Below are 14639 nucleotides of genomic sequence, written 5' to 3'. Positions count from 1 at the left end.
TTGCCATCTTGGTTTTCTGGTGGGCCAATCACATTAGGCCTGTAGGCCTCTATTAATTATACGCTGTCCAGACTTCTTGTGTCAGATTTCCATTAGCTTTGTTTGGGTAAGTGTTTAATACGATGAGGGACCCCAAAAAATCTGATCATATGTCGAATAAAAATTATTAGTGTGGTTTAATCAAGCCCGTACGTGCCTCCCCCAAAAAATAGCGTTTCGTAATTTTTGAACGGCCCCATATTGGGGTCAAACAATCCGTGACCGTGTAACAAATCAGCTCATTCTGATTAAAAACATGGTGGAAGTTGACATGGATGAAAAGTGTCGACGTAATCTTTCAAGAGCGCATTAAATGTGTGTTTCCCAATTGGGCCGTTACCGGATTTTGTCGAAGGTTGTGACCACAGGGCGGTCATTCTTGTTTCATTTCTGTTCCTCACAATTCTAACACACACACACACACACACACACACACACACACACACACACACACACACACACACACACACACACACACACACACACACACACCTATTTATTAATTTAAATTGTAAACCTCAAAACACAGTTCCCTTACCCAAGTAAAGTAAGAACCTTAACCTGTAAGTAATTGACTCATTAAGTTGAATAATTACAACCCTGTTGTTGTCGTTTCTTGGCTCCCCCATTAGGTTCAAGGTCATCAAGACAGCCAGGACATTGTGGAGCAGAGCAGCCAAACCAACGTGTGAGTTTTACAAAGTCATAAAGTAAAGGCGTTTCGACCAACGAATTCATGAAACGATTGTAAATGCATTTGCAAAATAAACATGGAACAATTAATGGAGAGAGAGAGATTTGGACCATACTCTGTGCAGAGCGTTGGTGCTGCTAAAGCAGTCTCCTTGGCTATTGGGCACAATCCTGGGCGGGTCACCACTCCGACAGTATACCAGCATGCTGGCACTCATTTTCCGACCTCGGAAAGATGACAGGTCGAGTTAACCCCACCTGATATTAATTCAACAGCCGAGCGGGATTTTAACTCAGGACCCGAGAATCCAAAGCCCACCACCCTAACCATTAAGCCAATACCAAGCCATAATGGTTAATGGTTGTTTACAAACCACGGATATGTCCATTTTCGCAAAAGAAATAATGCCACAACCCTGAGCTGTGTTTATCTCACAAGCAATTCAGTAAAAGTTTTACTCGTTTTGAAAGAGGGAACCTTTTTTATTTATTTATAAAAAGTTTCCCAAATTGAAGAGTGCCCATGTCTCCACCAACATCACCTTGATCCTGTCTAGCCCATTATTCAACAAATCGCTTCCTATACTACACACTGAAAATGTAGCATGGTTATCTGATTCGTTAATTATACAAACTCTGTCTTTGCATCCGATTTGATGCACAAGGAGTCTTACCCCCATCTGCACCCCACCCCCCCCCCACCCTTTTCCTTTCTGCAATTTGGAAAGCGCTGTGTGTTTTGTGCTGATCAGAAGCCAAATAACAGGTAATTAGCGAGCCTGAAAAAATACACAAACACGTGATTATAAACCATAATAGCCCGGACAAGGGGCATGCTGGTATGGACACTGTCCGTCTAGTCTAGTCAAGTCTATCCCATCCCTGTAACATGACAACTCCCCCTCCTTCCAATCAGCACTCTCATACCCACCCACCCCTCCTCCCCATTCTTCCACCGAAGAGAGACCCTTTACTGGCGCCAATGGAAGTCTAGCAGGTCCCACCACACGACTGCTTGCAACCATCTGGTGTGCAGACCCCATTTGAACCTCGACGTGACCCGAAGGGCCGCCTGGGATTCCTATATAAATGGCACCTCCAAGAAGGGCAGGGACAGTGGTCACTTTGCTGGGCTTTGATATACACCTTGGATTGAGGGGACAGGTGTATGTGTGCATGAGTTTAAAGGTAATAGTAATAATAATAACAAAAAGACACCGCCATGCAGGTTCTCACCGCTGTCATCACCTTTCTCACCTGCAGTTGCTTTGCTTCATTGCACCGACATGCCTACGCCTGGTGAGCTCCAAACTTTATGAATTTTTACCTGCAACTCACTTCTCTCATTTACAATTCCGCTATCGTAGTTCTAAGGATGACATGTGGCGCCTTTTTCTGAATGTTGCAATGTCTGTCGTGTTCTCAGGTCCATTCACAATTCCCTCCTGTCTGACTCCAAGGTGAGGACATGACATTAATCCCAGACATAAATCCCCTTTGTGCACGTCACGTCAACGTCATCATGGTATCGCAGGTTTACCTGCATGTGTTTTTTAACCACCTGGGGATACTTCCCCAAGTATTATAAGGATTGGAAATGTAGAGAAATATTTGCTTTTCATTTGTAGGTAATTGCGGACTCAGGTAGTCAATGACGCTGGACCTACGCTACAGAGCCACCCTGCTTGCTTTTCCGACAGTTAACGATACATTCAGCCCAGCGTCATTGACTACTTGGGGAAGGGCAAGTCATACACCAAATCAGTTTCCCATGTGTATATAGCTGAGTCCATGGCGTGTTCAAAACTTTCTCCGGATTCAGCTTTAACACGCGGTCTCACTGTGCCCTACAGGCTCCGTCAGTGTACAGCGCGAGCGTGGCTGCTGGTGCCCAAAGGGCACTTCAGGAATGTCGAAGACAGTTCCAATGGGAGCCATGGAACTGCCCTGTGGGCAGTGGGCTACAGGCTGGTCCACAAGCCCCCAAAGCAGGTAGGTGGTTCTGCAATCACCTATTCTCGTGATTCTCCAGGACGTGATGGCTGCTTTTCTTGACTTTAGGACATATATATATATATATATATATATATATATATATATATATATATATATATATATATATATATATATATATATATATACACATCATAATGGTGGGCTTACTTCGTATAGAATTTATTAACCACCACCAAACTATGTTCAGAGAAAAGAGCTCCGTGGGATCCAAGAACTGACAGGATAACTTTTTGCTGTCGAGCCTGGGTGCGAATCTGAACTCGACTATAAATTGTCATCCTGGCATTTCATATCAAAGATGTATCAATGTGTGCTCCATCCATTAAAAGGACATTATGGTGGGGGGCGAGGAGTGGGGAGTAGCAGGATCCATCTGCTAGCACTGGTGGACGTTAAAGATGCTACCGTGCCTTTCACGACAAATAGGCGAGTTATCGCCAGCACCCTAAACAAATTCCAAATTCCTGCCTTGACTGTGGGAAATAAGTGGTCTGGTATTCTTGGATATCTTTTTCTACCAGGTGATACCACTCGTACTTGCTATGTCAGAGTTTGGATGCTGTGTGGGCAGCAGCTCAAACACTCAAACAAATTCACATTCCCAGGCTGTTTACACTTCACGTGTGAATGGCTATCTTTGGCTATGAAGGGCAATTATGATGACGGCATCAAGTTCGTTCAAATGATTACTCAATGTTCTGTACCCAAACACTGGTAGAATATAAAACAGTAAAATGGATAAACTGGTTGAAAAGAACTGGATAGAAATGTTCACTCAAAACTGATGTTGGGGTGGAGTGGGGGGCGGGGGTGGGGGGGGGTAGAGAAAGGAGGAATATTCTAAATATCATACTGGACTTTTACCCTCACCCACATATTCTTTAAACAAACAAACAAAACAAAACAAAAAAACCCTAACCTCCTCCCTCCCCATGTCATGATCAGTGATGCTTATGAATAGTTTGGGAACAATGGGAACACTAGCAGGGGTACCCAGCATTTCCCAGCGCTGTTCCTATCCTGTTGGCATTTTGAAGAAATTAAATTGTTTTTAGATCCTCGTGGAGGATCTCTAAGTCTTACTCACGTTGTTGTTCTTGTGGACTTTTTTGTTTCACAGCCAACAGTTTTCATCGAAACTTCCTGAAACTTGGCGTATATATGTAAAAATACCCTGCACAGACAGTAACCATCTCCGATTTTGAAAATTCCTCCTAGAAAAGAAAGTTATGACGTCAAAATATCTCTGCTAATGGAAATCGCCTAAAAAATTATCTCCGAAACTCGGCAAGCTTTTTGAATTCTGTTTGCGGGAATCGAACAGGGCATTAGCAGAGATGAATTACCGCACATGTGATACATCACTAATCTGGAATAGGCAAAGCCTAGACGTGAACGTAGGATTCTTCTTACATTCGCTTCTGACTTTACCTATAACTTGTTCACAACTGTATACGCAATTTCCGGTTACTTTGGCCTGGATTCGGGATCAGCGATCAAATAATGTAAATAACGATAAAAAATTATTTTTGATGATGCGGGAGATATCTTTATTAAAATCAGTGGAGGAAATATACACCATGTCTGATATTTGGGTCTTTCATGTCTCCGACGATGCCTTTATCTCCCGGGACGCATCATTCCCCATGACAAAAACCATAAGCAAAAGGGTCATAGCCGACGACACGGATTCCAAATTGCCAGAGTATTGTGTTGTTGTTGTTTCCTATTTTCTCATGTGCACGCGTTGAGTATGAAGCTCACTACGTTCGCTATGACGTCATATCAATTTTTATGACGTCATTCCTATTTTTTGACTTTTTGTTTCACAACCCAGAGTTTTCATCAGATCTTAGTGAAACTTGTATATGCAGAAAGTATATGCAGAAAGTGTATATGCAGAAAGCCCACGCGCAGGCAGTAACCATCTCCGATTTTGGAAATTCTTCCTAGAAAAAAAGTTGACGTCATAATATCGCCGCTAATGGAAATCGCCTATACCATTATCTCCGAAACTAGGCAAGCTGTTTGAATTTTGTTTGCGGGAATCAAGCCGGGCATCAGCACAGATAATTTATCGCAAACCTGATACATCACAATGACGTCATATTCGTTTTTATGACGTCATCATTAAGACGAGGATCTTAGCTCATTTGAGCTTGTTCTTCTATTTTTTTTTGACGGCGCCTTAAACACTTCCCTATACCCATTAAATAATGGGATCTAGTGTTCTTTAATATTACCTTTCACACAGCTATAAAGGCTTGAGTACAAGAGAGTAGCTTAAAAACAAATAAATCCAAGAATATCCAACTTTTTTTTCAAAAATTTCAAAAGATGTTTTTGCTTATAACATTCCCCAGCACTTGCTAATAAACCTCTGGAAGTTTGATGAAGATCCAGTGAGCCATCTCTGAGAAAAATGGTGACACACAGACAGACAGACAAACATCTCTGTTAAATTGGCTCCACAAATAAGTGTGTGTGTGTGTGTGTGTGTGTGTGTGTGTGTGTATGTGTGTGTGTGTGTGTGTGTGTGTGTGTGTGTGTGTGTGTGTGTGTGTGTGTGTGTGTGTGTGTGTGTGTGTGTGTGTGTGTGTGTGTGTGTGTGTGTGTGTGTGTGTATTCTCCATAACTCCCAAACCATGAAACCTAACAGCCTGAAACTTTGCATGCACACTAAGAAAATTCCAAGGAAGAGCAAAAGTGAAAGTTGGGTGTTTGGGTTAATTAAAACACCCCTTTTGAAGATAATTAACTGCCTCATTTAATTATAGCGAACGCAGTGAGCTTCATACTTAACGCGTGCACGTGAGAGAATAGGAAACAACAACAACACAATACCCCTGGCTATTTGGAATCTGTGTCGTTAGCTATCACCTTTTGCTTCCGGTTGTTGTTAAACGCTGTGCGGTGTATAAACACGATTGGGTTTTATCTCTATCTTGTGAATATTACTTAACGTGTACACATGAGAGACTAGGAAACAACAAAAAAAACAACACAATACCCTGGCAATTGTGAATCCGTGTCGTTGGCTATGACCCTTTTACTTCCGTTTTTGTTTTGTTTCTGTTTATTTTTGTTTCTGGTTTTTGTCATGGGGAATGATGCATGCCGGGAGATCATGACCGGAAGTGTTTATTTATTTATTCAAAAAATTTTTTCCCAAAGTTAATTTTATTCTTCCGAAAGTGATTTTTTTCATGACAGGAAGTGTTTATTTTGTATTTAACATTACCGGGAGTGATTTTGAAACTCTTTCTGGAACTTATATTTTCTTTTATTCTTGACCAGAAGTTATTGTTTATTTATTCAATTATTTTTTCCCAAAGTTAATTTTAATAAAGATATCTCCAGCATCATCAAAAAATAATTTTTAATCGTGATTTACATTATTTGATCGCTGATCCCGAATCCAGGCCGAAGTAACCGGAAATTACGTCAAATCATCATCTGTGCGGCGCTTACACGTACCACGGTATAATTGGCAAGTATATAGTTGTGAACCAGTTATCGGTAAAGTCAAAAGCGAATGTAAGAAGAATAATTCTACGTTCTCTTCTCGGCTTTGCCGATTCCATATTATCCTTTATCAGGCGAGCTTTGGTCACCGCTCTCTCTCTGGGGTCTTAAGGCATAACCGAGGTAATCTCGCTGGGGTCTGAAGTCGCCATGTTTTTTTGGCCTGCTCAACCATGCCTCGACTTGGATCAGGCCAGAACGATTTCTTAACGATAAAGTTTTATTTTTTCTCACTTTCCTCACTCATATTGAATGCCTGTTCATCATTGCTATGAAATCACTGTTTCTATCGCTTTTGTATGTACTACAGTTTTCAAATTCGGAGCTTGGAGCGATTTCATGGATTATATGACACGATTTTCCACGATCTCTCTCACGGAGTAATTAAAGTTTATCATCGAAATATTATTTCAGTTTTGTGGATCGGATATCGTCCGGACTAAATAAGTGTCGAAATCTGAAGTGAAATTTGATAATTTAAAGAAATAAAGTCTTATAACCAAGCCGATATACCTATTTACTTTAAGCAAGCAAGGCTATGGTCCCTTCTTCTCCATATATACCACAAGAAAATGTGAAATTTCCAAAGCATTAAACATATTTTTCTACTGTTTGGATAATTATATTGAATGAAGAAAAGATTTAGGAATGTGCCAAAATTAATGAGCTTGATTGAGCTGGTTTCATTGAGTGCAACGAAAATAATTAACCAGCGGGATCGATGCAAAAGCAGCTGCTTAGAGGTCTCTGTAGGGAATCTCCGGAGTGAGGACGGCAAAAAAGAGGGGAAGAAATCGAATTAAAAGAAAGAATTAATGATTAACATAACGACAGGAATCGGGTGAGTAAAGAAACTTTAAAAATTTTCCACTCAAATTTTTTTTTCTGTCAGGAATGCATTTCCCCTTTAATACATCTTAAAAATTAACGGGATTTTGAAGTTTCATTGAAACACTGTTTTCCAGAAACGCATCTATGACGTAAATACCTCGAATTGTGTGTGTGTTTTTTGATAAAGCATAACATAACATTATCTTTGACTCCCCCTACCCCACCTTCCTCACTCTCCTCCATTCCTAGTCCCCTCCTCCCTCACTCTCCTCCATTCCTCATACTCCCCCTTCCTCTCTCTCTCTCTCTCTCTCTCTCTCTCTCTCTCTCTCTCTCTCTCTCTCTCTCTCTCTCTCTCTCTCTCTCTCTCTCTCTCTCTCTCTCTCTCTCTCTCTCTCTCTCTCTCTCTCTCTCTCTCCCTCTCTCTCCCTCTCGCTCCCACCCCCCTCCTCGTACCTTCTTCTCCTGGAGTGTTTAACGACATGTGGTGAGGCATCCATCTCTTCCTGACATCTCTTCCTTGCTCTCACTCTTCCTCCACCCTTCTTTGCTCCTCCTCTTCCTCGCTCCCACTCCTTGCTCCCTCCTCACTCCCCACCCCACCTCCTCTCTACCTACCCCACCTCCTCTCTCCCCCATCCTCCTCGCTCCCACGCCCTCTTCCCGGAGTGTATAGCAACATTTGTTGAAGTGTTGCTCCCCCACTCCTCCCTTCTTCGCTCTTCACCTCCCCCCCTTCAAAACTGCCCCATTCTTAACCCCTCCAAGCTCCCTTACCCCATCCCCTCCCCTCTCTCCCTCCCTCCCTCCCTCCCTCCCCTCTCCTTCCCTTCTCCCTCCCTTTACAAGAGTTAAAGAACACCTGACCCTGCTTAGTCTTGGAAAAAAGGACATGAGAAGTGTCTTTTCAGCTCTTGCTCTGCGTTTCCAAACATTATCTACATTAGCCTTGTTTGTGAATTTTGAATAGCAGACGCGATGGCAGCCATACGAAGCCTTGGGGTGAAATGGAACAGATCAAAGCTGGACCTTCTGACAACTTTTCTCGGAGAAACTGTCGAATTTTGAATGGTCTTTGAGAAAAAGATACATAAAACACAAAGATCTTTTGGACAAAGTCTGCTGTTCTTCCTCTGCTCCAATTGGTTCATCTGACCATATGCTTGTCAAAGTGGACATCTTTGGCCATTACGAGGGAACCACCTCAGTGCCAAGTCTGGCATTTCACTCAGGCTGACTGGCAGGGACTTCAAGCAGCCATCAAACTTCTCGACTGGTCTCCCATTTCTACTTTCTCAAACGTCAACTCATCCTGGGAATTTTCAAAAAGAAATTTACTCTCTCTCATGTACAGATTTATCCCATATAGTCTTCAGTTGTCATACCCTTCCTTCCATCTATGATACTGTACACTGAAGTACAGTGGTGAAGTAGCGAAGTAGTGGCGAAGTAGTTGTCCTGAAACAACTTGCCTTCCTTCACCTCATGGAAGGCTAAACCAACTGAAGGCAATCTCAGTTCCTTCCACAAAGCTTGGAACAAGTGTGTCTACCCTCAGGAGAGCCAGGAAACACCATATTTCTGGTGTCAAGTCTAAATTTCCCAAACCTGTCTCCCTCCTCCAAATCCTGGTGGCATCTCATTAAGTCTGTTTCTGGTGTATGTTCCCACTTCATCCCCTCCCTTACCTCAAATGGTTGCACGGCTAACACGCCACGTAAAAAGGTTGAATGCCGAAACTCCATGTTTGCTTCTAAATCTGGTATCCCAAACCCATCACATTATGTACCCACCTTACTGACTTGCACCCAGCTGTTCCTGGACTCTGTGTCCTTTTCTCCTGACAAGGTGGAGAGCTTGCTGTCAAATCTTGACTGATTCTGCAACCGGACCAGATGGCATCAGCCCACGTGTCCTAAAAACCAGCTCTGCTGCTCTAGCTCACCCTCTCTCTGTTCTATTCACACTCTCTCTGTTCTATTCACCCTCTCTCTGTTCTTTTCACCCTCTCATTTGCTCAAGGTCATCTGCCATCTGCGTGGAAATTAGCAAACATTACCACTCTGCATAAAGAAGGTGCAAAAACTGATCGCTGCAACTCCAGACCAATCAGCCTGCTCTCAATCATCAGCAAGGTCAAGGAATTCATCATCGCTTCTGACATGAAATCCTTCCTCTTCGCCAATGGCCTGATTTCTGATCATCAATTTGGATTCAGACCAGGTTACTCTACCCTGGACATGCTGCTTCTGCTTTCCCAACAATGGATGGAGGTCTTCATTGCCCGACTTGAGCTCAAAGCCATTTCCCTTGACATATCGATAGCTTTTGATGTGGTCTGGCACCCCACTCTGCTGACCAAACTCTTGTTATGGTATCCAAGGCAATCTCCACTCATGGCTCGCAGACTTCTTCTCCTATCACAGTCAATGCATAGCTCTTAATGGAATTCTCTCATCTCCTCTTCCTGTCCAGGCAGGAGTTCCTCAAGGCAGTGTCCTTGGCCTTCTGCGTTTTCTGGTTTTCATCAATGATCTCTCCAACTCTCTGGAAAATCCACTTTATCTCTCTGCTGCTGACTCCACCGTATGCCGTACCATCTCTCATCCCTTTGATCAGCAGGCAGCAGCCTCTTCACTCTTTGCAGACCTGGATAAAATCACAAGCTGGTCAATCATCTGGAACATGTCTTTCAAGTCTCACAAATCTCATACTCTCACTTTGTCTCTCCAAAAGGACCATCTGGAACCCCCCCCCCCCACCCACTGCCCCCCATATACTTTCTCAACAATCCTCTTAAAGAAGTCCTGTCATTCAAGCTCTTGGGCCTCACTATCTGCTATGATCTTTACTGGGAAAGCCACATTTCCAAGCTGGCGCCCAAAGCCATTTGCCGACCGGGCATCGTCCGTCGTGCATAGTCCTTTCTTGGCACACCTGAGCTCCTGGCCACATACAAAGCTTTCATTTGCAACCTCATTGGAGTACTGCTCTCCCCTCTGTGCTCATGCTCTCGCCTCACACCAAGCTCAGCTTCATGCTGTAGAAACCAACGCCTTTTGGATCATTGGCATCTCCTGTGATGAAGCTGAGTCGTTGGGTCTCTCACTCTCTCACCGTAGGCAGGTAGGTGGTCTGTCTTCTACCGTCTCCTCTCCGGCCTTGCCCCACTCTGTCTGTGCTCTGTCCTCCATATATTTCCGCAGGGCGCTCAAGGTCCGCCAGCAACCCCCTTCTCATGAAGCTGCCAAAATCAATAATTTCTGCTCACCTTCACTCTTTCACTCCTCATTTTCCCACTTCTGGAACAAACTCCCATAGTTTCTTCAATCTCACTCTTCCCTCCAGGTCTTCAAAACAGCTGTTCACCACCATCTCATATCTTGCCCCATCTACAACCATGATCTCTTCTACCCCCATTAATCCAACTCAAACCCACCTCCTTCAAATTCCCTGCTTTCCTTTCTGAAAGTCCCTGCAGTGTCCATCTTGCTTATCCCGTGTACCCCACCCCATCCCTCTCCCTTCCACAAATCTCCTAATGTCTTTGTTCCCCAGTTTTGTGCTTCCCTCTCCCACCCCTCTTGTCTCCTGCTCCCTTGGTTATATGTTCTGTGTTTTAGCTGTTATATGAGCTTCGACAATGTATACAAAAAAGAGAGTTACCTCTGTCGTTGCATCGATGTCGTTGCCACTATTTTGTCTGAATCTCGCTCTTACTCCACCCTCGGTGAACAGCAAATTTGAGTGGTCTAGATGGCATCTATTTGGCCAAGTACTGTTAAATTGAAGGTTTTTGGATGTGCAAACAAGGCAATTTGTATTCTACATTGTTGAAATATATAATTAAATTGAAATAAAATAAGTTTTTAAGGATGTAGAAAAAAACTAGAAGGGCACTCTTCGACATCCCGATGTTGACAGATATGCCTCCGCCCACATTATTCCATCATTATACATACTTGTACCAAGTTCAATTTAAATCCCTGAACGCAGATTCAAAATATTGATTAATTTTGGCTACTAGACCATGTGTCCGATCAGGTTGAAATTTAAAACATATATTCCCCAGGACTACTCGATCATACTTTTGACATTTGACATTGATTGATGAAGCGTTTCAAGAGAAATAATTTTAAGATTCCAGTTCAATCCAATAAGGCTGCCAGACCATGTGACCTATTAACTATTTGTCAACACGCTGGTATCCCCAAGGCTTGGGGAATGTGTGTGAAGTTTACCATCGATCTGTCCAGCCGTTGTGGAGAAAAAATTTTTTAAGATAGATTTTAGGGTAAATCCAATATGGCTGCTAAAGCATGTGCCCCCTGACATCATAGGTGGAAAACATACCTTTAAAGGTTTCCGTCGATCTGTTCAGCCGTTTCGGAGGTTTTTTTGAAGGTTTTCATGTTGGAAAAAACTATGACTACCGAACCACAAGACTGATGACATCATCAATGTTTACCCACATACAATTTAGCCGTAGATCCCCCATTGGGACCATACTCTGTATAGAGCGTTGGTGCTGCCGAAGCAGTCGCCTTGGCTATTGGGTACAATCCTGGACGGGTCGCCACTCTGACGCAGGATACTCGAATGACTCGGTCATCCCAGCAAGCTGGTACTCATTTTGCTGACCTCGGAAGGATGGCAGGCTGAGTCAACCCCCTGGTGAATTAATTCAGCGGGAAACGAGGCTTGAACTCAGGACCCGAGGTTCCCAAGCCACCACCCTAACCACTGAGCCAACACCAGGCATAGTCGTAGATGACCCTCCAAAATATTCATCGTGATTGGATAAAGCATTTGACGTATGCTATTATGACGTCATAACGAAGCACCTATGACGTCAAAAAAAATCACATTTGTTTCCCATAGGGAGAACTTGCCGTGTACCAAGATAAAAAATTTTCGATGGAGAGGTTTTGGAGATACAGGTCCAAAGTTTTTCCTTTTTTCCAACATGGCTGCCACACCACGTGACTTATGATGTTATAATTATCATTAAAACATTCTACAAGAGTAGTCACACCCTTGGTGAAAATTGTGTCAATCGGATAAGTGGTTGCAGAGAAAACAGAGAAAATTAGCATGTACGTACAGACAACCCGAAGACAATGCGTCCGGCGACTTCGTCAGCGGAGGCATTCAAACATTCAATCGGAAGTTTACCGCCACTGATGCACAGCACCTTAAGGCCCTGTCACACCTTGACGATTTAGCCAGCGTATGCCGACGTATGAAAAATTTGTCTAAAACGCTGGCACACGTCGAATACGTTTGGGTAAGTTTTGTATACGTTAAGAGCACGCTGGCATACGTCGTAGTACGCTGGCATACGTCGTAGTACGCCGAGCTGTTAAACAAATTTTCCATGCTTGAAATTTTTCGACATATGCCAGCGTATGACTCGCACGTTCCGCATATGCTGGCCATAAGTTGGAGGCACGCTACGCGATCGTTGACACACGTCGACACACGTTACTTGTAAGTTACTCATAAGTCGAAACATGTCGAGGTCATGGTTAGTGTCAGTGTTCCAGACTCCCTGTTTTTTTTGTTTTTTTTGTTAGACTATCGTGCATAATGCATAAGTTAGACTATCGTTGGGCAAAGGTTGTGAACGCCGACAACACGCTCAGCATTCGTTGATATAAGTTATCTATATGTTATCGAAACGTTCTGTGTACGTTACTAATATGTTATGCATACGTCCAACTCGTTATGAATACGTCCAAAACTGGAAAAAAACATCAATAGTTCAGCGTACGCCAGCGTTTTACATACATTTTGATACCTTGCCATACGCTGGCTAAAACGTCAAGGTGTGACAGGGCCTTTAATTAACACATTAAATCAATAATTTGTGCCTGTTGTATGTGTGTTTTAAGACATGCCTAAAAACGTAAAGTTTCCTGTTTGGAATGATTTTCAATTTTATTTGACTGCCAGGCAGGCAGACAGACTGAAGCAATTACTTCACCCTGAATGTGCATGCACTTAACCAGATGAGACACTGAAGAATTTTCCAAATTCAGAGCCAAAGTACTACTAAACTGCAGGTTCACATGCCGATTCGTGTGCTCGTGTTGAAAATATAAAATTCAATTGGAATCAAGTAGTTCGTCGATCATAGAATGACAGACAGAGAGTGAACCAATTGCTTCATTGCTTCACCCCACTTTGCTCGACACATAATCATGTGCATCATCAGTGGTAAACTTCCAATTCAATGTTTTGTTTTGTTTTTAATTTTACTTTATATTTTTATATATATATATTTTATTTTTTTATTTTTATAAAACTTTTATTTTATTTCAAGTGAATTATACATTTTGAACACTGGAGAACACAAATTGTCTTGTTTGCACCTCCACAGTCCTCCAGTTTAGCAGTACGTAGGCGAAATTTTACGCTGTCTCGACCAATAAAATTTGCCACACCAGTAGCAGCGAGATTCAGACAAAAATGACGCCGCCTATCAATGCAATGGCAGAGCTAACTTCATCCAAAATATCTATTTGATTAATTAATCTTTTACTCAAACATCGTTCCAAAATCGTCAATTTCTCCGAGAAAGATGGCAGAAAGTCCAGCTCTGGACTGTTTCGTTTGACGCATAGGCTTTGTATGGTTGCCATCATGCCTGTAATTCAAAGTTCACAAGCAAAGCTAATATAGATCGTGCTCGGAAATGCAAAAGCGAGAGTTGAAAAGACCTTTCCCATGTCCTTTTTCTCAAGACTGTGCGGGATAAACTGTTCCATGAACTCTCTAGTTACTCTGCGCTCGTGAAGTGAAAAGCAGAGTTAAGCGATCGGTAGCGTAGTGTCTGCATTTTAGGAAGAGCATACATACATCAAAAACAGTTCAGTGGAGGAAATTGAAACTTCACCACATGTTACGTGACCAAGTGATATCGTGGTCACTCTTTTGAGGCCAACATTCGCCAAAGATAAACATCAGCCAATTTTCTAAAATCCTAAATTTTCATCCGATTGACTTGAAATTTGAAGAGTTGCATATATCAAGTCACTGAATTCAACCACCAACTATTTTTGAAGTCAACATCGGCCAAAAGGTCAACATAGGCCGAAATTATAAAATTGTCAATTTTCATCCGATTGATGTGAAATTTGAATAGGATTTCATAGCACCTCACTGAATTCAACCCCCAACTATTTTTGATGGAAACATACACCAAAAGGGCAGCATAGTCTGAATTTCTAAAATTGACAATTTTCATCCGATTGACTTGAAATTTTGAAGTCGATTTGCACATTTGGTCATTGAATTCAACCACCAATTATTTTTGAATTCAAAATCGGCCAAATTTCTGAAATCCTCAATTTTCATCCGATTGACTTGAAATTTGAACAAGATTTTCATAAAAACGATCATCATTTGTCACGTGGTCTGGCAGCCATATTGGATATAAGTGGGGAAAATGAAAATCCTCATCGAAGAAACCGCTTAACCGATCAATGTAAGATTTAACTAATTGATCATCGACCCATGGGAAATATGGTTTG

At 42.4% G+C, this 14639-nt stretch overlaps 1 protein-coding gene across 1 annotated transcript in view; it reads left to right on the top strand.

Annotated features, from left to right (window-relative positions):
* Positions 1-1859: 1859 nt before the first annotated feature.
* The window catches only part of WNT8B (Wnt family member 8B), a 48761-nt gene continuing 35981 nt past the window's right edge, over positions 1860-14639 (top strand). The window contains exons 1-3 of the mRNA XM_085898954.1: positions 1860-2031; positions 2159-2192; positions 2586-2724. Of these exons, the coding sequence (XP_085755080.1) occupies positions 1955-2031; positions 2159-2192; positions 2586-2724 (250 nt within the window). The 5' untranslated portion in view covers positions 1860-1954. The remainder of the gene's footprint in view (positions 2032-2158; positions 2193-2585; positions 2725-14639) is intronic.

This window comes from Eptatretus burgeri, chromosome 10 (assembly GCF_056783735.1).
Source record: "Eptatretus burgeri isolate ZD-2024b chromosome 10, Ebu_testis_v1, whole genome shotgun sequence".
NCBI classification, from domain to species: Eukaryota; Metazoa; Chordata; class Myxini; order Myxiniformes; family Myxinidae; genus Eptatretus; species Eptatretus burgeri.
This window is presented reverse-complemented; position numbering and strand designations above follow the sequence as displayed.